This window comes from Aquila chrysaetos, chromosome 21, assembly GCF_900496995.4.
Source record: "Aquila chrysaetos chrysaetos chromosome 21, bAquChr1.4, whole genome shotgun sequence".
Classification (NCBI taxonomy): Eukaryota; Metazoa; Chordata; class Aves; order Accipitriformes; family Accipitridae; genus Aquila; species Aquila chrysaetos.
Genome location: NC_044024.1, coordinates 22,293,564 through 22,320,003, shown reverse-complemented (window position 1 = coordinate 22,320,003; position 26,440 = coordinate 22,293,564). Strand labels below are relative to the sequence as shown.

The 26,440-nt window shown below is 36.5% G+C and overlaps 1 protein-coding gene across 1 annotated transcript; it reads left to right on the top strand.

The window, feature by feature from the left end:
- The first annotated feature begins 6,338 nt into the window (after nucleotides 1–6,338).
- On the top strand, nucleotides 6,339–14,840 carry CDX4 (caudal type homeobox 4). Its single transcript, XM_029996489.1, has 3 exons — nucleotides 6,339–6,768; nucleotides 11,808–11,953; nucleotides 14,634–14,840. The coding sequence occupies exons 1-3, from the start codon at nucleotides 6,339–6,341 to the stop codon at nucleotides 14,838–14,840; spliced, it is 783 nt and encodes a 260-aa protein (XP_029852349.1).
- Nucleotides 14,841–26,440: the final 11,600 nt, after the last annotated feature.

The following is a 26,440-nucleotide window of genomic DNA, read 5'->3' as shown; positions in this document are numbered from 1 at the left end:
CTCAGAATAATACTTACTTTCTTCCTAACTTTGGGTATATCTTATAACCTATCACTTCTATCACATCTAAAAACTAGGGACACTAAAGCAGAGTTGCTGTGAAGATTGATTGGTTGTTAGCAAAGTGCCTTGAAGAAGAAAAGCATACCTTAGACTACATCACAAGAATATCTAAGCCCTTAATCCTAATTGTGATTAAAAGAACGATCAAGGTATATCCCATTTTCAGAGGAATTCACTAACCTTTAAACCTCATTACCCAGCAAGAATTGTGATCTATATGGTACAAAAAGATCAAGGACAGCATAGCAAACAGGACTTTCTACAAAAACTTCACACAACTAAGCAAGAGATACAATTCAAAATGACATTTTTAAAAGAAAAACCTTCAGATATGCAGTATCTGCAATTGCTTAGGGGTTATGCAATCATTAACATACATATGAGAGAACATCAGGTATGTGCTACCTTCTAACCAAGGAGCAGATTCAAAAATATATTAATTCTGGATGTTACCATAAAAATTAAAAAGCATATTCCTACTTTAGCACCCTTATTCAGTTTGCTGATGCAGCACAGGCTTACTCCAACCCAAGCTTTTACACCTGGAGTGTATGCTGAAATGACGGGTCCCTGCAAATGACTTACACAGCCAGTCACATTTTGGAACGGTACTGTATGTTACTAGTTGAACAGAGTATTGTGCAAACCTCACTAGGTAAAGGAATAGGCACAGGTTTTATGATGAAAATGTTTGCCAGCTGCTTTCATACTCTAAGAGCACAAATACGTTCTTGTACATTTTGTAACAGACTCTGTTCTAAGAGGTATCACAATAAATGGAGAGGCTTAATTAAGATGCACCCTGCATGTTCTTGGTCTTCTAAGCCACGATAAAACAGTCACTCTAAGGCAGGACAGACTTCATATAGACAATAATCTCTCTTATCTGGGAGTATGAAAAAAGAGTTAAATTTGTGCAACAGAAATGCCAATGTGCCAGGAATATAAACCATGTGTATGGCAAGAATGGCAAACAGTAAAGGCAATCAATTCCTTTATTACCTCATGAAAGAGACACCCCACCAAAGAAAGTCTCAAGGACTCAATAGTGAGCACCCAATAATCCCATCCAGCTATACTCTGGTCAGCATGATTAGTTACAGTAAGTGGGAGCCCTACACTACATGACTCAGGATGGAAACCAAATAAATATCAATAAAGGATGTGCTGTTAATTTTCATGGTTCTGCTAAAAAAGAATCGATTTAACCTGGAGTTCACATGCAGGCTCTTCAACTCCTGCTGTACTAAGTCTACTCGTTGAGCAGTAAGACGTACTCATTACTGTTAGTATTGATTTTGTAGCAGATTTTAAATTATTTAAATTTCAGAACAGTAAGACCCTCCTTTAGCTCCAGACCATTCTTTCCTGGCAGACACAACACTGATGCAGATCATACATGTAATATATTGTCACTATTTTTAATAAAATGTAAAAGTTAACATTAAGAAATGAAAGATAGGTCATTGTTACCAGCAATTAGAAAAACAGTAGTGGAATAGATGGAAGGGTAAATAAAATCACCATGCTCCCAACAAGTCACATTTCATCATTTTTCAAAAGGATTTGTTAACAACCAAAATTTCAGAGCATGGAATTAAAAATGAAACCATTGAGGAAGGCTTCATGGACAACTGACATCTTTATTTCTACTGTTGGTTTCTTATGAAAAAGAAATACACATTAGGGATGAGAGACACAAATAGTACAGAACTGAAACTTGTGATATACTCCTTTTTCTTTCTGCCCAGAAGAGCTCAGTTCAGCAAGTGAAAATAGTTCAGCTACCACCGCTCATTCAGCTCTCTAGGCTGTGCCCCATCTGTCAATACAGAGATACAATTTGGCATGTGCTAGCATTTCAAGCCCTGAAAATGACACCTAACTAGGGTGTTGCATATTAAACCAGTCCGATTAAAAAGGGTAAATAAAATTTTCAGAAGTTTTGTTTGTAGAAGCTTCAGTGAAAGGAAGAGTAGTCTCTTCAGCTGTGAGTTTTAAAATTTTAAAACCATCTGCCTTCCTTCATGACTAGTTGGATTATTTTCCAACAGAACTGACCTCAGTTTACAGCATGCCACGTACTGACTGACCTTTCCTCAAGATTTATACAGCTGACTATTAATTTTAGGAGGAATGGGTGTGCATGCAAAGCCCAGCTTGAATAAAGGGTCAATAACACCTCCGAAATACTGCATTAAAACTAATCAGCAATACACAGTTCACGAACAAACTCCTTAGCTAGCCCTTCCATTGAAATTCCAAGCATGCAGTTATAAAGGTATGGGCAAGAAGCATTCCTAAGCCTGATGTTACTGATGTGTTATTAGAGTGGTCATCTGAAGGCAAGAAAACAAACATCTATTCCTATCACCTTAGCCAGAGTGGGACATGCTAAGCTCACCTGCTTTTTTTGCCTCAGAAAGAAAACCTGAGATAGGTTTCATATAATTTTCAAGCTTCAAAGATGGACAGATTTGTTTTTTCTTATCTCCATATAAAAGGAAGAGTAACTTAATGAGCACGGGTTCCTAATAAAAATTATCACAGGTATAAACACCTTTAATATAAGTTACTCTTGTACAGGCCACTTTAAATCTACCAGTAGTCCCTGAAATGTCAGTTATAATAGCCGTCATTAAAACATTTAATTGCACGTTTGTGATTATATCATTACTATTACCTGTTTTGGAAATGCTCTTTAGAACAGCACATATATGATAGTATACCATCTACATTGCCTGTACAAACAAGACTTTAATAGCTCCAATGGTTATCACCATGCTTGTTATTATTGCTAGATTTTCATCAACCACTTGTGAGAAAACTAGAAAGTTTTCTTCCCCAAAGATCTCAAAGTACATTTAATTTTACACACATATAACTTTACTTCAACAAACACTGAGGCAAGTCTTGCGGACACTGGCTAAGCAGATAAATTATACATAGCATTTTAACAGGTAGAGGAAAAAAAAAAAAAAAAAAAAGGAAAATTATAACCTTGGAGTTAGTCTGGCAATCCATCTCTCTGAACTATGCCAAAGAGCATAGCACTCTTGCTGCCAATACCACACAGATCTTTCCTGTTCTGCCTTTATCACCCACTGCAGAAAACGGTATAATTACAAACCTCCGTATGGATGAGATTTCTGGATCTAGCCCACTACCTCAGAACTACTTTCACTTTCCCACCACACCAGAAAGTCAGGAGAGGGCCCATGATAACACGACAGTTCCACAAACACTTTACACAGGCATAGGCCCCACACTAGCCCTTCCTCTACCACCAGCAACTCACTGCCATCCCCTCACAGTGCAAATATGGACAAGGCAAGGGCAGTTCACTTTTTTCCTCCTCCTTTTTTTTTCTTTTTTTTTTTTTTTTTTTCTGACAGCAATGCCCACTGAAAGTGTTCCTGGAACTACAGTGTAAATTACTGCTATACACTGAAGATGCAGTTGTCCTGTGGCTCTGAAGCTACTGACATGCCAGACCTGGGCAGAAAGGACACATCTGTGGCCAAGAAATGACTCTTGGGAAGGCAAACTCAGATTAACAGTCAATTAGCTCTCAAAAAACATCAACCCCAAAATTTTGGTATCCTCAAACTACTAGACTACATGCAAAGGTATTGTTCCTTTTTAATACATCCACATGGTTCCATTAAACAAAACGGGAGGCCTAAGAGTCAGGGTGCAGATCATTTGAATGTTGCCATTTTAGTTATCTTATTCTCACTTTGGTGTTAAAAATCAGCAGTCCTACCCAGCAATCTTATCCTGCTATGTAAATCTTTTTAAACAAAATGCTTTATTCAAAGCTTACTATTGTTAGTCGATATCAAATCAGTGTAGCAATTTGCCATCAGTGTATCTTGATCTAATTACGTTCTGGAAAGAATCGAAATAGATCTAAAGAAAATTCAGATAATGGAACAGGCAAAACAAGAAAGGGAAAGGAGGAGCATAAACAAAAGATAAAAGAAGAACAAAGGATAAAGCTCCAAGATACAAAAAATAGGATTAGGTGATACTGAAATTGTGGGGGGTATGTGCAGAGGCATCCCACAAAGAAAGAGGAAGACCAGGGATTAAAAATGTTACCATCATCTAATGCATTCTATGAAATCAAATGTCATTCACAGAGATGTGAAAATGGTGTGCTTAGAAGTTGAACAATGTGTCTGATCTGAAACCTATGAGCAACCAATGTTCATTTGTACTATGTCAATGGATTTCAAATACAGTCAATGGAGACAAAACTTCACCCTCCTTTGGATCTCCCTATGACCGACAGCTCTGTGTCACTTTTAGTAATACATTGCAATTTAACTGCTGGCATAATGCTTACAAATAGGCCAAAGATTCCAAGGATACTTCCAGTATAGGAAACATGTCTTGTTTAATTTGGATGATATTCAGTGGAGTTCTTTGTTCTTTTTAGTGCACATCAGTACTAAAAAGTCTGTGGGCTCTCAAAAATTGTATTACAATTCCTTTTCCTTCCAGATGAAGGGAACAAGAGTGTCTTCTGAATTTTTTTTAATGTCTATTTTTATAAGACATTACAGAATTAATTACTGAGGTAATCTAATTAAGGCCTTCTAATTACAGAAGGCCTTACTTTTTCCATGTCCTATCCCATGGTGCAACTTTCCTCAACATTCTCAGGATCCCAAGGATTAACAAAGAAATCCGTAAATATAGCAAAACCTTTATAATTCACTTTGCTACACTTCTCAGAAAAAATTCGTTTCTCAAAAAAACCCAAACCAAACCCACAACCACTCCACAGAAAACGAGTATCTTTCCTGTCTTTAAGTACACACTTAGAATCCTTTAGTGCTGGAATTAGAAGGGATGTGTGAATATGAGTAGTGTCAAAATACAAAGGATACTGAATGAAAAACCACACCTTTGTAAAGGGAAACAACTCATTGTAATTTGCACCTCTTTTGCAAGCATACCCATTGACAAATAGCTCATTGCAAAGAAATCCATCCAAGATAAAAATGTTTCAAATTCACTCTACAAGTTGTAGCTAAACAACCATAGAGAGGCAGTTCTCAAGTCATAAGGTATGGTTTAGTTCTCCCATGTTAATATCAAGCTCTTAGTAATGACATACAAAACCACCTTCAGAATAATTTTTCTCAGTGGGAACACTTACATTGACGTATTGAGTACCCATGTGTCAGGCACTTTACAGAAAAGCATCAAGGCAGTTCTGATCCACTAGCTTGATAACCCACATGTTTCTCCCTGCTGATTTCACTTACCTAAGCTGAAAACAGACTACTATACAGCAGTTTCAGAGGAAGGAACCCAGCCTTTCAGGCAGATAAAGGTTGTCTTCAGTTTGAAACAGAAGCCAACAATATTACTGGGCCCAATCAAAGACTTTTTTCACTACTTTTTACAGTCATTTTCTTTGTACTTCTGGCACTGTCTTTGTTAGGAAGATTTACTGTCTGCTTTTTTAAATTTATCAGTTTGCAATGGCCACCAGATGAAGGGATCTCTTTACATCACTCTGTATGGGGAGAGTGTGAACATGAGCATTACAGTTAGAACCTTAATTTCTCCCATGCTGGAAAACCACTTAGAAACATCAATAATGAGGGGAAAATTTCTGAGATGGTTATATTCAAGACATGTTGTTTACAAGATGCTGTGTATTCTGAAGTTACTGACTTACAATTATACAAATTGACCATGTCCCTTAATTTGAGAAGGAAAAATGAAAATTTTTTCAGTATCTGAGAAATCAAGAGAGTAACAGATTTATTTGTTGATTGATAACACATCACAAAATAAAGGTTTCAGACAAGAATCATTTGAACACCAAACGTTGCTATTATAGTTACCACTGTCTTTTCTTAAAATAAGGTCTATTTACTAAGTTACAAATACAAGCAACCATTGCATCATCTTACAGTACTGGAATTGCTGTTGGATATCAGGGAAGGGTAACAGGATAGATAAAAGTTCTCTAAAAGAGAAAGCACCAGAACTAGCAGAAAGGTGGGGTTGGTCAGCCCTTCATTTGAATGTAAATGTAATTATGAGGCAGGCAGTTAGGCTGACGTCAGACAAGATCTTGGTAAACCATTACCACCAGCACCTGGTAACACAGTTGATAATAAAAGAGGATGAAGTAGAAGATTCCAAGCAGAGTGGCATTATTAGAGAAAACCAAACACAATTATTTTTAAGCAGTGAAAGAAAACAGAGAACAAGATGTTGTGACAACATATTTACAATCTGTGACAATCATGTATGTGAGCTCTCTCTTGGATAAAGAGAACAGCATGTATCCAGGATCTGCAAGGGGTAACAACAACCTGCCAGTGCAAAACTTTGTGTCTACTCCACCCTATTCAGATTACATGGGATATCATCATGTGCCAACTCTGGACACCCATGGACAGCCTGCGGGAACCTGGGGATCTCACTATGGCCCACAGAGGGAGGACTGGAATGCTTATGGCCCAGGACCTTCCAGCACGGTTGCTGCTGCACAGATCAATGGCTCATCTCCTGGGCAGGTCTCCTACAGTTCTGCTGATTACAGCTCCCTCCATCCTGCTGGATCTGGGGGGTTACCTCCTGTAGATACAATTAATACACAGCAAATCTCTCCCAACAGCCAAAGGCACAGCTCTTATGAATGGATGAGGAAAACGGTGCAAGCTAACACTACTGGTAAGTGTATATTCAACTTTCAACCTGAGAAAGCACCTTCTGCTATCGCTGATCTTATGAATAATTAACTTACTTGAAGCACATAGGTTGGTGGGTTATTTATGACATTTAACCTACTGCTATTTAATGCAGTTTTAACTAAATTTGCACCAGTTTCAGTTTTGTCCCATAAAGGCTTTATACGGTTACTATAGTGGAATGGCTGTTGTGTTTAGATATGGCTGCATCTCACTCAAGTCCAGGAATCTTTGTTCTAACATTCTGTAAAGCACTTCGGATGAAAAACATGATGCTCTTGGAAATGTTATGGAACAATGAACGCAGCAACATTTAACATTTACAGGCAAAAATACTACATAATTATTTTGTGCTGCAAGGTAAATATCGATATAAAATGAGGTTGATCTTTTTAAATCTTTACAGACTTTTCAATACTTTTAAAGAAAATTATGTGCTCTGATCCAACTGTAGTGATTATGCAATTTTCTGCTGTTGTTCCTGTCTTTTATTTTTCTACCTAGATTTATTAGGTGAGACGAAATATCCCTAGAGAAGTAATCTGACTCAAATGATCGGCGTAGACCATTTTGTTTGCAGCCCACATATCTCATCAGTTAAGCTTCCTTTTCATTTAGTTTCAAATCAGTTTTACATATTTTTCTCACGTACCAGAATTTTGCAGCTTGCCACAATTATACAATTAAAAATCACTTTCTTGCAAGTGTCATTTGTTGATGTGCCTGTTTTTATCACAAGCTGCATGCCAGATGAAACTTTCGGTGTATATTCCCAAGGTGTAAATTGGGTGTAGCAAGGTTTGCTAAATCTATTGTTAAGGTTAGAAGTAGTAAGTGTGTGTTAGAGAGCATCAAAGAAAATGCTCTAAAGAAAGAAGAGCAATTACAATTGGAGCAATCTTAGAAGACACAGAAAATCAGCACTGCTGCTTGAGACACAGTCGTCCTTCAAATGGTTATTACTCAAGAGCAAAATTAGTCTGGTAATTGTTTCTTAGTTGTAAAGCAGATACACACTGTTTTCCCACTAATACTAAATATAAAATACCTAGTGAACATTAAGATATCCCAATGCAATCCTTCCACTTGGAGCCTCTACAAAGGTCTTCAAAGCCAGGCAGATTTATAGTCTGTTTTTTCCCCCCTTATGTATACTCATGTAAATCAGTAGTAACTTCATTAACATCATTGGAGATTTCCAGGTGTAGAAGTGATGCAAGACTTGAATGTAAACCAAATTCAATCGAGACTACTGAATGTCAATGAGGCAACCCTGTCCCTATCATGTTGCCACTGAATTTTAAATGTGTTAGCATTCTTAAAGAGTAAAACAGACTTAAAAATCTAAATCCTAGTTTTACACTTATTGCACAGACAGGGAAGACCCTGAAAGGTTTCCCACACGCTTGCTCAACTTCATAAAACATATATGCAATTCAGAAAAGCAGTTATGTGCTTAAATTAATCTCTAGTCTGAAAAGCACTTACACAGAATTTACACACATGCCAAAATACTTTATGAACAATACTGGACAGGTGAAACAGGGCCTGTCAATAGATACATGTCCCGAGGCTGTACATTCCTACAGCCCAGTCCTTTGAAGTGTTAAAAACAGCTCAGGACTTCACAGAATTGAGCTCAAGACATCAACTCAGCTTAAAAAAAGGGTTTGGGAGAGTAAAGCATGAATGTGGTATTTTGCAAAACAAGAAAAGTATCAAATAGATTTAGCTTTTCATTGGTGTTTTAAAATAATGTTCACTGTAAAAACTAGGAAGTTATAATACCGATACATAAAAAGTTGTGAAAAATGAAAGGAAATTCAAACAAATAACGACAAAGCTAAGATGATGCATGTAACAGCTACTTATTAACTTATCCATGCTTTTTCTAGAAGATAATGTAAGAAAACTTACTTGATGCCACTATAACCACTCTTTGAAACAGACTGGTCTCTGTTTTTCCTTATTGCCATAATATTACTCATCCTATCAAACTGGCTACTGGCTCCTCCCCTTCAATATTATCACTGCTTAATACAGTTCATTGCTCTAAAATTTCAGAATTACAGCCTTAAACTTTACAAGTATCTTTATATACATAAATATGTGTATGTCCTTAACTTCACTAGTGGTGTGTACTCACATCGATGTATGTGAGCAGCATGGAATAACAGAAATCAAAACACAGCTAATTAAATGAGCGAGCTTACTGAAATACTGTCCTAAAGCCAATGGGAATTATTTGGGGGGATGGGATGTTAATGGGAATTTTTTCCCCTCAATTTAGACTCTATTAAATATACTACATTCTGAATCAATATTTGTATTTAGCATTTTATACAAGAAATTAAATTGCAGGAAAAGTGAAATGAAAATTTACCTGACCAAGTCAACTCTCAGGATGAAACATCATGAATACAGAAATACTATGTCCTTTCAACAGATAAAATTTGATTTGAAATTATACATCCTCTTACTAGAAGACTGTAACTGTATATTCAGAACCAAACCTTTTTTTTATTTCAAATACACAGACATTGCAAACATATGAGGCAATAAGAAATTTTAAAAAAACAAACATCGAAAGTAGGCTTGCTAAAGATATCTTCCCAGACAGGCTATCAAAATGAGAAAAAGAACATCTACAGAATTTCTTACAGTCTGATCCCATTTTTACTAAAAATCAATGACAAAATGCCCTATCAGCTTCAGTTATGTAAGAGCAGAACTTCAGAGCCATTCATTTCTAAAAGCTGTGTAATCAACAGTGTAAAATGTGTATTTTATGAGAGCGAGTGAGCCTTCAAAGCATGAAGCTTACTGAAAAGAAGGTATCTAAACAAGGGCCTAGAAAACAGATTTTATATCTTTTAAAACTTTACATGAAACTTCATCTGGGAGTGATCCTTCTCAGAAGGAGAATGGACTTTAAGGGGACTAAACAAAAGGACAACATTATTTTTATATTTTGCAAGATCAGCCTCAGCTTTTTTTTTTTTTAACTATAGTCAACACATTTTATGTCTTTGTTTAAACAAGCAGTGCTGTACAAGTAATTCAGATTACATCACAGCAGAAACACAGCCAGAAAGCAAAATAGAAAAGTAGGAAAAAAGGCCAGGCCTCTGCTCTAATGCTAATTTATTTTTCTTTGTAAACTAGTTGTGACATCTATTTTCCACTGGCCTACATTGTCTGAGGTTTTGAGGCCTATCTGTCATATTGAGGCAACAGACCCTTTTAACACTTCACTTTGCTTTGATATGCAGTCTTGTCTCTTCCTTCTCCCTCTTTTCTTCAGGAGTTATATTGCCGGAAAGGGTGATGATTTTCACAGCAAATAAAGAGGCCTTCTCCTAGCTTTATTGTCTTCAGAAGAAATGCTCTGCGAATTTTATGACCAAGGGGAATGGGGAAACCTACTCTTTTTCTCCACCCCCTCAAATCATGGTTATATTTGCTGATTATAGTGAAGCCGGAATAACCCTGTTGAATTTTAACTTGTTTTCAAAGATTACCTTCTAAGCCTTCAGTTTACAAGGAACCTGAATATCTATACTATTGTTAACATTTTAACTATCACTTAGAGCAAATATTTCAAAGCCAACAATTTGTACATTGCAAAAAAGTAAACTTAGTTTGATGATTGTTTTAGTCCTGCAAATTTAGGCAGGAAAACCTTGTACACTAGAAGTCAATGTGGCATAGGATTTGGGAAAACATCCCTAATTATGCCTACTTCAAAATGTCTTAAGCTATGTTTACCTCTAGCCTTCAGATAAAAATATGGCAGTCTATTCTCAGTGTTGGTCCAAAATTAAAGAGAACTGAGGAAAAAATATTCCTTCATCTACTTCTGTCCTTTTTTTCTCTGCTAAGATGAAAGAGTCTGACATTTGTTTAGGGCTTGTAAATTCCAAACCAATTGGTTTGTGTTTCTGAATGTGAAAGGGGTTCTTGATAAGATCTCCTTGTCGCTCCTTTGTGTGGCGTGTGCTTCATCTTAACACCTCAATGGATTTTAGGGAACCACTTTAAAGGAGTCTTTGTCCTACAGTTTGTCCCAGAAAACTCACATCAAAAAAAACCTGGGAAGATCAGAAGAAAAAGAAAAACTATCTAGTTGGCTGTTGAAAGTGCAAAGGAGAACAAATAAGTTGAAAAGTGATCTCTCTGTGTTATTATTACATGAAGAATTGTTTAAAAATGTCTATGAAATGAGAGGTATCTTCTACGCATCAAGTAATGCTTCTCTTAACAGTATTTATCCAATATATCTAAGAATATTTCTTTTATACATTAGAGAGGATGATACTGAAATCCTTTTACAAGTATTTTATTGCCTCGTCTTACAAATTCCCAAGTGCCTTCAACGCAAAAGGGAAGCTCAGCACACAGACTACCCCCAGTAATACCTCTACAGGCACTCAGCATCTTGCAAGACGGGACCTTTTTGAAAAAATAAATTCAAGATACTATTGGACTTATAAGCATGTCCTATGGTCACACAAGAAAGCAAAAGCATTTCTAGTAGGACATTTCTTTGTGTTAGAGAGGTGATACTCAAAAACTCAAATAAAGAATTAGGACATGGTGCAACTAAATAAATTGTGACTGAACTTCAGTCTTGAAATCCTGTGTATTTATGCCTGCATAGATGTGGAAGTCACTTCAATGAGCACTGAAATGAAAGCCCTTTGAGATCAAATACAGCCAGCACCAATTATGTACTGCTATGAATTATTTAAGATGCTTCAGGGTGTTTTTTCACTTAAGAGCTTTACATTTAAATGCATGTTTACAGAGAGAGGGAGATAAAGAGGGAAAGACAGTTATGATAACCAATACTCACTCACTTATTCACCCTGCACCTCATATTCCTTCTCTGTAACACAGAAAAGAATCCCATGCAAGTACTCTGTAGTTTAATTAATGTCTGTAAACTGTTTGAGATGTTTGAAAGAAAGATGCTATAGAAAATCAAATTTAACATATTAATAATATTTCTTTCTTAAACAGGTAAAACAAGAACAAAAGAAAAGTACCGAGTTGTTTACACAGATCATCAGAGACTAGAATTAGAGAAGGAATTTCACTGCAACAGATATATTACAATAAGGAGAAAGTCAGAACTTGCAGCAAACCTGGGACTATCTGAAAGACAGGTACACAGAGACTACCCATCATTCGTATGCACCCATTCACGAGACACTGTTACTGCCAGAGGACGAGCAGCATTCACGTTCTGTATCCAAAAGTAGTGCGCAGGCAAGCATGATATAGTTTCTGAATATATTTGACACACAGAGAATACACTACGCAAATACAAATTAACAAATAGGCTAATTTCACAGAAACCTCCAATTATGGGTAACTAACATTAGGAATTCATTTATACTAGAAGTAGTACTTATTCTTACGTGCCTAACGGCTTGCTAGACAGCTAGAATTTGAACAGTTCAGCTTAACATTATTTTAGCTATGTTCTCAATAGTTATGACATTCACCATTTTATTTCTTCTTGCAATCACACACAATGGTGGCCAGAAAAAAATCCAAAGCATTGGATATATTTCAGCTGTAAGCCAGGAAAATGAAAACTCAGCATTCAAAGAGCAATCAAATGAGATATCTATGTATTTTTTGTTACAAATTTATTGCCACTATTTCCACAGGCCTCTCCACTCTTCCTCAATCAGTTAGATTTCAGCACATTTTAAGGAGTTTTTACAGCCTTCGATTTTCAAGTCAGGATTTCTTTTTGCTATTATGTTCACAGGTACTTCACCTATAGTAGTAATTCACACCCACTATATACAAGATGCTTTAAGCTATAAAATTTGGTGCCAAATTTTTATGCCTGTTATACACATATATGTAGCCAACACTCTCCATTCAGGAAATTTTCAAGTGCATACTTAGATCCATTTCTTCTTTGGAAAGCAGCTCTGCATTTGTTCATATCAAGTACATATTTAAGCTCTGTCCTGAATAAAGGTAGTCTCCTGAGCAGGGGCCAAGGTATCTTAGCTGGGTTCATACAAAGACTAGAGGAATTCAGGATAATGAATTTCCTAAAATCACTGTGTTGGAGAGCTCACTTATGAAGCACAGCTCTGCAGTCTGCAAATACAGTAACTGTTGAATGCAACCCTCCTTATACAACAGAATTGCAATGGTTCTGCTACAGCTGGAGGATAAGGGAAGATTTGGTGATACTGAATAAGGCATCTCATACCTTAGCACCCAGATTTATTGCCCCCAGGTAAATTTAAACAAGAGATCTTTCCTTTTAGAATTTTACAAACTTTTGTTCTTTCTGAATACAGACATTCAGTTCCCTAAAATATTCTCCTCTTTCAGTGGCCTCCTCTGCTTCTGCATTCAGTCTGTGCAAGAACATGGAATAGAGAGGGACCAATTGAGGCTGGAAGCGTAAGGATGCATAGATAAGCAATGGTATTTTAGGATCAAGCACTGGATTTTTATAAACATACTGTAATGCAGTGATGTTCAATCCCAGACCCAAATAGTACATAGATTGCAGACTGTAAGTGGCCCCAGAAAGTAACTACGAAAACCAAGTCTATCATTGATGGACTAAAGTTTGTTATACAGTAGGATATAGCTGCATTGGAAAATTTTCAGAGAACTTATGAAAATTATGAAAGATTCAAAACCTCCACCTTAATGTTATGCAAGCTGGCTGATTTAGAACACAGACATGCCTGGAATAACCAGTTATACCGCATAAAATCAGTGGTTTCCTTTTACATAGCTGTTGCTCTTAAAGCCATCCAATTTTTGACTGGTAGATTTCCTTCAAGTATAATGTAGAAAAAATACATAATTTATCTGCATTTCTACAGGACTCATGACAGACAAAGCTAAATGCTTCTTACTGTCATTACCAGTAAGGTAATAAAAAATAACTAGAAAATAATAATGAGATTTTTAATACAAAGCAATGGTATAACTTTCTATATCATATTGTATTCAACACATCTTAAAGGATGCAACAAAAACTGTAAAGTAAGAACACAAAAAAAATGAATGATAAGGAAAACAGTGTTTCCTTATGTGGAAGTGTGAATGAGTAGAAAAGAAAATATAGATACTTAAACTAAAAGTAGATATCAAACAGATAGGAGTCTACATATGCACAATTAGCCTGGGAAATTCACTGTTATTAAGTAATGCTGATGTACCTATCTATACATGACATAGTACATATGTATCTGTAAAATACATATACGTAGTCCAGAAACAAAAAATTCAAAACTTTTAAAATGCATAAGAATATGTATACACACAAAAAGCACTCACAATATAAATGAAGAAAAAGAACCTTCACTACCTGGGTTTGAATTAATCTGTAACGCAGATAAAGAAATCTTCAAAATTATTCCATAACTGCATCTTCCTAAAGTATGACACACCCCACTGTCAAAGCTTAGATGATGAATTAGGTGGACTCTGAGTCTAAATGAGTAAGTTGATTCCTACATTCCTAAATGTAACACAGCAAATTCCCTTTACACCAGGTCTAAGGAAAGAAAGTAATTTTCTACTGATTATGATGCAGAAAATGAATATAGAGTAACTAAAAAACTGTTTGCTGCACAAGTCCAGTGTTTTGTTTTGTGGTTTGGTTTTGGGGTTTTTTTTCATTTGTTTTGTTTGAGGTTTATGGGGTTTTGTGGTTTTTTTTTTGTTTTGGGTTTTTTTGGTTTGTTTTGGTTTTTTATAATTTTTTTTTAACATATCTATATTTTCATTGCTATTATTACTGTAAAAAGTTGACCACTACTTTGAATTCATCAGGTATCATTTATAACACCACAGGTGAAAATCTGGTTCCAGAATCGCCGAGCAAAAGAAAGAAAAATGATCAAGAAGAAAATATCTCAGTTTGATGGCAGTGGGGGCTCAGTTCAGAGTGACTCTGGTTCACTCAGTCCGAACGAAATATCTAGTTCTCTGTTCCCACCATCACATGGAATAAATGGATTACAGCCTAATGACATTCATCAAGTCATAGTTTCAGAATGAACAGAGGGGAAAAAAAAGGAAAAAAGAAAAAGCAAGAACAGATTTCCCTGCCACCCCTTGAAAACTTGAAAGCTCAACTTTGCAAAGGACCATTCTCATTTAACTGTCTTCAGGATCTGGGACTATTACCAAAACATTTTAATTATTGCAGAAATCTCAGGGAACTTGCACCGCTAAGATCCATCACTCAAAATCTTTGAGTAGGAGGTAATTTGCTTCAGACATTGACACAAAGAATGATACAACTGAAGATTCAAGTAAACGTAGTTCTAGTCTGATCATATATATACACACAGAAAACTAAGTGAACTGATTATAAAATAGAGTACTATTGCATAAAATATAAGATGCTGGGTGTATTTGGTTTGTTACATTCTATATAATTAGAGTCAACCGTAGATGTTAATAAATATTGACACTCAAGGGTACTGAAAAGAACGCTACTTTTTTGAAAACAACAAAAACATTTAAAACACTTTTAAACACTCAAGAAACATAACAATGTGGCCATACCAACACATTGCATTTAATTAAATAAAACAAATCTTCTTTGCCCTATGTAATTGAATTCAAGCATGCCAATCTCATGAGCAATAGTTAAAGATATATAATATCATACCAAACCTGCCAAGATTTGTTCAATTGTAAGAAATGCAAGAATTTGTCACACACATTAGTAAACGCCAAATAGTTTGGAAGATAGAAGTATTACTTCAATCTTCAATGAATGCACATATTATCGCTCAAAAATATGAGCACAAATGTAATTGAAACAGAACTGTTACTATGAGCAAACCACCAAAATGGAAATATAGAATTTGTGTGATGTCTTTAAACCTTTTAAGTGAAATAGTAGCAGTCTTGGGCCACTGATTTTACACATAGACACTTATTTGGTGCTAAAGGCAAGAAATATCCCAAAGTAGCTGACACTGTATTTCAAAGCTGTTATCAAGCAGCTTAGCATTCACAAAGTCACAGCAAGCATGTAACAAAAGAAGCATCCACTCCACGTGCACTCCTGAAAGAGCACAAATTAAGCATAAACATGCTCATGGTGTGGTTAGCTTTAATTATTGGTCCATGTTGGCAGGTGAGCAATGGTATGTAGAAGACAACTGCTGAGTCTGGAAAAAGTAGAGAGAAAACCAAAAGCACTAAAAAACTGCCCAAACCCTTCAGCAGTACTATTCATTGGAATTTCATAATATGAGCTTTTTGATAGCATACAAGTAAGTGTGCTGTTGGAAAAAATTTAATATTGCTGAAAAGGTCATCAGGAGCAAAGGTAATAAAAAGGGAAAATGGAAGAAACCAAAGAGGAAACACCATTATCTGGCATATGAAAAGTCATGTGTCACTTATTTCAACATCATCAAACTCTTGGTCTCAGAAACAGCAGATCAAATTCTGCTTTTCTTAGTGTCAACGAGCATTGATAATGCACTGAACAACATGGACAGAACTTGTCAAAGCACTCATTATCTGGATTCAATCAATTACATAAATTTGAAAATGTGCCTTACTGTTTCCAAATTATTTAAAAATAACTCTGTGAGAGTAACTCCATGAAAGTAATTCTATTAGGAGTTACAAGAATAACACTCTTCAAAAATAAATACTAAATTATATAATTGTAGACACAAATATCTCAAGCTAAACTAGGATGAAAATATATAACACAGGGTAAGATCTTACTGGCTCTCAGCATTTTGTGGATGGTTCTCCAATATATTTCTAATAATCTCCTATTCATATGGTTAAAATAAATGGGCATATCTTAATGCAAACAAACTGTAAACAGAAAATCCTATGTATATAAATACTTATATAACTCAACCCTATGAGAAATTGAGACTACATCTGCATGGCTTTAATTCAGGATCTTCCAAAACTGCTCATGGATATTATAGTGTTAAGTGATTGCATGGACATTTTAGAAGACAGGAGCATGTTATAGAACATGCACACAAACAGATCTACTTTTGTTTATATTAACAGAAGTATACATGCTAGCAGACAGTGAGACACAAACGTGCTGCTCTGCTTTTCATTCAAAGAAATCCATACATTTGCTCTAGAACAGATTTGGGAGAGGGGTTTTTCCCAGTTCCACCAGCCCCTCTACCTGTGTTGTTCTTTTATACATGAAGGATGTAGAAGATAAAAATAATTTCCCAAGAAACTCATGAAGAAAGAAGACGTAATACTTTAGACATAGAAGTAAAAAGGGAAGAGGACCTTTACCTTGCTACCCAAATCTCAAATCATCAGAAGGCCTACCTCTATGGAAGAGCAGGTGATGGCTTTTGTGAAGGTTATCAGTGACAAAGAAATGGAGAGCAAGAGAAAACTTTTTTTCTAGTTTCCAGATTTTTTTTTCTGTGACCAGTTTTCAAATCAACATGGAAGAATGGCAAGTAAAGAGCTATAACCTACAACACATCATTCATTATATTTGTATACTAGAAATGCGTGGCTTAACTTAAAATTTCTTTTTCCTTCTAATTTACGTCAAAATTGAAATAAAAAACTTACATGGTTATTTACCAGGTTCACATTCAACATATTCAAAATTATCACCTTGAATTTTCTAAACAAGCTCCAGTCTATCTTTTTGAATTGCCAGACAGTCAGGAAACACCATGCTGTTCTGACAAACCAGGCAGAAGAGCCACTGAAGCCACTGACTGTACTTAGAACAACCACTGTCCATAAACATTTTAAATGAGACTATTTTAGATGCCAAATGGGAGTCTGAATGGGATACAAAGCACCTCCTATGACATGTTTAAAATCAGTCTTGTCAATAAAAAGTGTTCTTTTTCATGATCGTCACCTTGAATTTTTTCCATCGGGTCTACTTTAAATGTATTCAAATCATATATTAATAAGTATTTGGGTGAGACAGTCTCTTTCACACACTAGATAATTATCTCTAAGCCTAAACACTGTATCAGATTATGTTCTCTGGCTACAGCTAAGTCAAATAAGAAGTTATTCCCCGTATCTTGTACTGTGCATAACTGCCCCCATCTAGATCATAATGTCCCTTTAAATCTAAGTGTAGTGGCACAGCTGTTTTTCAAAATAATCTAAGCAAAAAAAAAATTATTAAATTATTTTGGACTAATCAAGATCATTTTGAGTAAACTTGATTACAGAGTGATTAAATATACAGTCATATTACCAGATCAGGAGGATGGTAAGCCATAAAGAGGGGAAAATGGCAAGCAGCTGAAAGAAGAAAATTCTTACTCTGTCTCTGACAGGGTTTGGACACTGTATCTTACTGTAGCCTACACCATTTTTTTTTGCCAGAAAACATCATCCCAAATCAAAATACAATTCCGGACTACATGCTAGCACATTTTAATGGCCCATTAAAAACTACATGACAGCCTGACAGGAGTCCATCCTATATTCATGTTCTGCCAAGATCAACATGGGAACACAAGGATCAGGATATGCATTTGGGTGGAGGCAACACAGCCATTACAAAGTCCCTACATTGCTATTATTTTCTGGGCAGCTGTGTTTGACTCTTCTATACTGCTTATGTAAAGGAAAAGCTTCACAAGATGTGATCCAGCCCTTATATTTAATTTTTATACTTATGTGGGTGAGAACAAACACTAAAGGCTATAAATAACATTTTCCAATATTTATCTTTCATCCTTTGAAGACTTCTCCAGGGACTTTAATTAAACTCTCCCTTAGCACTATTAGGCAATTAAAATAATAATAAATCAAACTCCATCCTTCTCACCCAGTGGGTATCTTCCCCAAGCTCTCTCAGTTTCCTGTCTTTTTCACTTTATGTAAATAGAAAACCATCACACTGTTTAAATTCAGCTGTTTGATTGGTATTTCGAGTTTGCAAAGTAGCAAGCCACTTTAACACCATGCTGATATCAAAAGAAAATTCTGCACCACACAACCGTCTAATTCCAGCAGCCAGAAAATCCCTTCTGACATTTATTTGAATCATCTTTATTCTTATGAGAATACTGTAGAGGTGCCAAAGCTTTGGGAGCAATTGCCTTTCTCAGTCCCACTATCTATAAATACTTAATCAAGGAACACTTTACCACAAACTGTTTATGCTGAGACTCAATGTGGCAGCACAGTGATTTGGCTTCATTAGCTAACTTCTAAATATTGATCTGTGGGAGAAAATAAAGAAAATTACAGCTTTATCTGTAGTTACAGTAATTCCAGTTTAGACTAGAAATTGGAAAGGACATTATTATAAGATATTTTTAAAAATAAATCGTTAATTCACAGAGAAGAGAGCATAACTTAAACACCTAATTGGCTGCTCATAGGTAGTAGTAATACAAGTCAAATAAAAACCTGGATCAGAAACTTGACAACCTCTTGAAACTAAGATTACTTTTGAAAACTGATCTACCTCTACATTAGGCATTTTCAGTATAAGCAGCACAGAGCTGCACACCCCTGCACAAAGCCAAAAACCTTCTAGACATTACAAAATATTTCTATCACAAAAATAATTTCATTAAACCTCTCACATCACTCTTGACTTGCCTTACTTCAACAAATGAACATATCCAAATTTGCCTAATGAATTATGCATTTCTAGTTCTAAACAAAAGAATGTGAACTTGCAATGAGATGCTGGATGCACCTGGAAGGGGAAAAAGAATTCTGCTAAATGCAACAACCAAACCCACAGAAATTACCCAGGTCTTTTTCTCATAATAAATTCCACAACATTAAACAGGATCACCTATACATTGGTTACAGTTCCCAGTCAGAAGTTACAGTTTTATTTCCCAAAGAGGGAACTAGTAGGCAATGCTAACATTTTGGGAGTTATTTCAAAAACGCCTCAGGTAGTTATCAAACAATCTTAAAATGTGTGGTTAATATTATTTTTAGAAGAAAGTATTATTTGCATCAAAGGAATGATTTTTATTATTCAATGGATGGACTAAACACCAATGATCCTACTGAAATTATCTGCAGCATATGGTATCATGCTGTTTGGGTAAAGGTTTCATAATTCGAGAGTGAAAAACACTATCACAGGTGAATGGCTCAACAGAGGCCTGAATGCTAGATGGCCAAATTGTAATCATGGATCCGAAACCCATTATTAGCTGCTGCTTCTCATGTGCAATTGAGGCTAAAATTTTTGAAATGCCTATCAACTCTTATCAACTTAATACTTTGATCCATTAACTGAAAATCCCTAGAGCCTGATATTCTTCCTATCACCCCAGATATCAAAGGTAGAGCAAATAAAACATGAAACATTAAAATTAGTGAAAACTTAGAATACTGCCTATGGATACCTCAGAGATAGGATATAGAACAGCAGGCCAGTAAAAATCTCAACATTTCACATGGTTGTTTCCTACAGGTTGCAGGATTCCTCTCTGAAACCCCTTATCAATACCAGTTTTCAGGCAGCCAGTGTAACTTTCTCTGAATGAGGCGTAGTTCTGCCTCAAGACATTGGCAAGAACACACACGATTTTAGCAGCACGCATTGGGCATGCTGCCACCTGATAGCTCTAGCTCTGAAAGTCAAACACTGCAGCATCTAACGAGGCTGGCTACAGCAACCAGAGCAGCAACAAACACATCTTCCCCATCTCACTGTATGGCTGCACTAATAGGCAACAAGAACACAGTGAGGATGGGAAGGATGAAAACAAATTCAGACACATACCTCACAAAAGCGTCTTGAATTTTCAGTGTTTGACACAATTCCAAACTGAGTGATGCAGCCATGCAGGCCTCCCAAATTTCATTATGCATTATCAGATTCCTTTATCAACTTGGGAAATGAACTTGTATTAGTGGGAAAATAATACTTCAGCAGTATTTTGGAATTCCAAAATGGCTAAAAACATTTTCATTGAGATCTGGGCAGAGCTTTCCAGTACTACAGAGCTGGTTCATCAACACGAGTATTACTTTACTAGTTCAGAAGCACAGGTCTCCCAACTGCATTAGTGAAAGTCATGGAATCATATCCCTCCTGCAACAGGGCTCAGAATCGGTAACTAAAAAGAAATTCAACCTCTGATATGAGCTATCATGTTGTTTAAAAGCTGTTTAAAAATGTTACTGGAAAAATGGTATGACGTTTTCAATGACAAAGATCATAAAAACATACTTGCAGTCACTTTCTATGCCTCAAAATTCAGTGTGTAATTAGAACCACCCTAAGCTCAGTTATTGGTAAACTTATTTCCACGTTAAAAAACTCAGCAGTTAAGCATGCATCACTATGTTCAGGAATAAACCTGCCCTAGGTCTAAAGTAAAAGGGCAACCTAGCAAAACTGTGGTTTGTAGTAAGGCTTATACATACTGTGCACGGGCAGAGTTAGAAGCAGTTGGATATGAAAGAGGACACTTTTAAAACTGGGTATGCAAGGAAAAACTGAAACACAGAAGAAAGCAATTCTGAACTTACATTATAAGTACCTAGATAGAAGCGTTCTGGACAGAGAAATACACAACTGCCACTGGGCATGCATTCGGTAGTGATTCTTTGTACTGATGGAAAGAGCAAGACCACATACTCACAGGGCAGCTGGCAGCGTGAAGGCTCTAAGGGGCAGAAGGCTGTCTGACAATGTGACATTACCATACAGCATTCAGTTTGGCTTTTAAGGGCGCTCAGCCTCCAGCAAAACAAAACAGACTCTGGCTTTTTGGCATAAACCTGTACGTAGTCATTGACCTCAGCCTTCTTGACATCTAGTTCATCATCCACATCCAATACAAAACACACCTCTACATTCAGTCATGTGTAAAAATCCTGTCCAGCCCCTCATACCACAGAGGGATGGCTGGAGCACAGCTAGACTGCCAGTTTTATATTTAATACACTTGCAGACCATTTTCAAGCTTTGTCTTCATGCAGTTCTGTATGCATTCTGCTACAGAGTCACTGCCTGCTGCCATAGCAAATTCTTCAAATGTGACGTGAGTTCTGTGCTCAGACAGGACCACTTACTGCATCCTCCTCTCTTGGAAGAGGAGAAAGTGCAAAAATCCGTTTGGAAGGCAATCTAAGTCACCAGCAGCCTAGCACATGCAGGGCAGCCAAGAAAAGAGAAAGCTTAACTGAAACAGGTTTGAAAGCAGCACTGAAGGAAGGTGGTTGTTCACCAAAACACTACAAAGCATAAACACAGATGTTCTGACATTACCGCAGCTTAACTTGCTCCTGTGTCAAGTTAATCCTGATTCCAACTGAGGTTAAGTTCTCCAAAGCTGCTCCTGTGTCACACAGGTGGAAACAGTTCTTATAAAAACCGCTCTTTTTATACCACACAATGATTTTACATCAATGGAAATAATTTGTACCAAAAGACACCTCATTACTAACCTCCACATCCTACCAGCTGATTTATTCTACAAGGTTACTTCCGTCTTTCCAGAACTTTTCACGTTAGGAACTGAAGAAACAAGCTAACCAGGCAAAAAAAACCCCACCCCAAAACACCCAATGCACCCCCCCCCCCCCCCCCCCCCCAAAAAAAATAATCTCAAGACCTTGTACTCTGAACTCTCTCTTTCTCTCAAAAAGGAATCAGGAATCTCAGCCTGTATAGACTGACTCAGGAAGGGGGTGCCTTACAGGTGAGGTCCAATTCTGTTTATTCTGTTCACTCTTTTTGAAAAGAAAATACTTCCACTGTATCAAAACTGAGGCATTCACATCTCCAGTGGGGCCCTGAAGTTCTGAATCCCCTCCACTTCTTGAGCCGATGTTGATCAAGAAACATGATGGTTCGTCCAACAGCCTTGAAATACATTCTCCAAACTCCAAGAGTATATCCCTATTATCCAACAAACTCTTCCTTTGCTGAAACACCTAAGTGTCTGAAATGAGTGAATTATGACAGCCGACATGACATCTCTTGTTGCATATTCTCCCTTCTGAATAATGACTGTGTGGTGGAGATTTATATGGAACAAAGAAGGAAAAAATATATTGGCAGAAGACTCAGTATCTCTCAGGCCCACATTAGCATTCACTTTCCATGTTCTCCCAATAGTGCTTTTATTTAATACTGTGCTTTGTTTTAACTCCTATCTTTCCTGCATCTTTTCAGGTTTCATGCTCTATATAAGAACACTTTTTATTCCAAGAAAGAAAGTGATTTGGGTGGATAAACATCGCCAGTGACCCATCTACTCTCCATAAATCATTCAGTTTTTATGACATAATCATTCATCTAATAAATGGCATCCTAAGAAAATATTGAAAATGGGGCATCTAAATACGTCTTCCTGTGAAGCCATAAAGTTTGACAAATCATACTAAAAAAATTCCCTATAGTATTTACATCTGAAACTCAATACTAAGCAGGCATTCTTCAAATACAGATACAGGTTACAAAAGGTGTTTTTCTAAAATGGTCTATTTTTACCCAGATAGCCATCACTCCTGCTAGGAGAGAATCCACCAAAAAAAAAAAAAAAAAAAAAAGAAAAAAAAAATCTACTGAAACTTCAGCTTGAACTTTGACTTCAACCTATTAATTAAAAAGCATAAGACGTTGAATATGAAGCTAGTATAGCAAAGTATCTTTTTCAATTAAAGAGACTTCCTTTCTTGGTTTGCTAATACCCTTGACACTCATTATAAAGAGGTCATGCAATATATTATGCCAAAACTCTACACTTCCTCCTTTAACGCTTCAATTCAGCAAATTTTACCACTTGTTTTAACACCTAACAGAATTCATACCTTAATTCCACCAAATGCTCACTTCTGTCACAATGTCCATTTAAATGTCTGTAACACTAGCTTATTTATTAAAATAGAACACAAGTTGCACTAAAACATAGGCTTTTCAATTAAACATGCACGATACTGCTGCTGGATCTCTCATTGTTCACCACACCTTTCCCTACCACCTGCATCTCATCATTGTCATATCTAACATTAAAGTTGTAAATCCTTGCAGTCAAGTACATTTCTTTATTTCATTTTATAGGACACATATGTCTTGTCTCTCCTTTTGTTTCATCCTTCTAGAATTTTCAAGTTTTTTATTTGAACAAAACTGAACACATGCAAGGAACAGGAAGCGAGCTTGGCTTTATAGCATCCAAGGGGGATCCTAAGCGCTCTAAAAAAAAAAAATCTAGCACAAATCTTCTTAAAGGGCTTGATTCACATCCCAAGTCAGCGCAGAAGCACTTATCCCAGTGAAAGCTGGATCACACCAGTAGGGCACAGTGTCGTGACAATGCGAAACTCCTGACTACAACCCTCACAAGTTGCCTCTTTTGCCCTCATTTATTCACATAAGCAGGCTGTGAACTGCTTCTTAGCCACCTGTAATTGTCTGTTCCCATGGTTTGTTTACCTTTCTCCCTTATGTATTAAAGTGTTATGCAGAGCAATATGCATAAATTGTCAGACAAGGTTGAAATAGGGCTAACTCCCTCGCCCTCCCTAGCTCTGCAGTGTGGAGCCAGTTTTGCCAAAAGACAGTGAGACATCTCAGTGGCAAACTTTGCCACCCTCTTATTCCAAATCATTTATAATGATGTTGAACAGCACTTACAGCTGCTGGACTTCATTAGTAATCTCTCCCTGTTGTGCAGGCTGTCTTTATCACTATCTTTTGTTTTCTATCATTTAACTGGTCATTAAGCTATCCTTTATCTCAAAACAGCTTGGTTTCAGCAGCTGAGACATTTTTATGGAAAACTATTCTGAAATCCAAATACTCTGTATCAATGGAATCGCCACCAGTGTCATTTTAGTTTTATAAAAAACACGCACAAAACCACACATCCTTCAGCAGACAGGGTCAGGATCTCTCAACTCATAAGGTTACAGAGATGCTGTTACAAGTGGTCAAGAAATCTTCGCTATTTCTTTCAATGTCAAGAAATCCTTGCTACTGATGTATCTGCAATCCCATTAATGGGAGTACTGCAAAGCCACGGTCCAGATGAAATAATGATGATAATCAAGAAGTACAGACACCAATAGTTAAACACAGAAAAAGGTACCAAGTATGTTTACAAACATGCCTTAATCTAATTAAGACAACACATTTCATATCTATCTTGGTAAGAGTTAGAAACCCTACCTGTGGTCCTCTATGCAATTATTCCTTTGAGTAGGGAAGCACCTGCAAGAACTCTTCACTTGTCAGCTTAAAGTATTCTAAGAAATGGAAACAATACTGCAAGGTTTACAAAAATCAGTGGCCATACAAAGCCTTAAGAAAACAAGAAGTGTTGTACCACTGTGAAGAAGATAAAGCAATTAAGTTTTCACTATTTTATTCTACAGGGACAGTGCTGGAAAATGCTTCCATAATAAACTAAGAACATGTTTCATGGATTGCTCTGAAACAGTCCCAGAGCTGTCTGACTTCTGCTCAGCAGCAGCACATAGCCTTGAACCAAAGAGCTTGCATTTAGCTCTTTCTCATAGGAAATGCTGGCCAAAAGGACAGCAGGTTACATCCCCTGCAGTTATATTTTAAATACAATTACTTTTCTCATGGACAGTTCACCAAAGCTGCCAAGAACTAAGAGAAACTCAACTAAATATTAAAGCTTGTAATCTCAATGCACTGCATCAGACCTATCATTTCTTAAAGTGTTCTCAGGTCTGATTATAAGTTTTATCATTTTGACTTTCACATCAGTTAAAGCAGACATCCTGAATTTAACTGAGAATAAAATAAAGGCCAGTACCTTACTAGCAACTCCATATATAAATTTATTTCAGTGGTTTCAAGACTTTCTTTCCATGGATTATGAATGGCAATCATGTATATACAAATGAAGATGACTGGAAAAAATATTAGATCCTCAATTATAGAATTATTTTCACTTTTTTTATTTTGATTCACTTTCATTTCTAAATAGGACATCTTTTTAATATCTGGTCAATGACAGTGAGATATATAGTGTCCCAGACTTACTTTCTCTGCAATTTATCGACAATATTCATCACTAAACAAACAAACAAAAAATTTGACAAAAATAGAACACAGAACATGTATTTTAATTTCATTTTCTAACAATATCTCGTCCCTTAGTTATGATTTTTTTCTCAAGTCATTACAGTGGGATTTACCTGCAACTCCACATAAGGTGGATAACGTGCTGAAGTAAAGAGTATGCGGCACTGATAAAACTGTAGTTCATAAAATTTTGCTTTCAGAAGCAGCAAAAATTTTCACAATCAAGCCATCTGCATTTTGCTGCAGTCTAGAAAGTCCTGAAAAACAGCAAAGACAATTAAGAACAGCAGACAGGGATGGAGACCCATTCTTCCTCTTTTAGGAGATAAGCTCCCTTCCTTACAGTAGCTGTGGGTCAGAAATTCATATTTGGCCACACACCAGACCAAACACATCACTTCATAGTAGCTACACTAACAATAAAACAAAACATCCCCACCCACCCACCTCACCTCCCAAAAACCCAAACCCAACACCCCACCCAAAAACTCTCTCAGAATTTTATTTCCAATTCCTGTATTGCCATTAAGAGCAGCAATACTTTTTTGGCTCACCTTCCATTTGCAGGTGACTAACATGGTGCTTAAACTTACCTCACTAATCATTCATT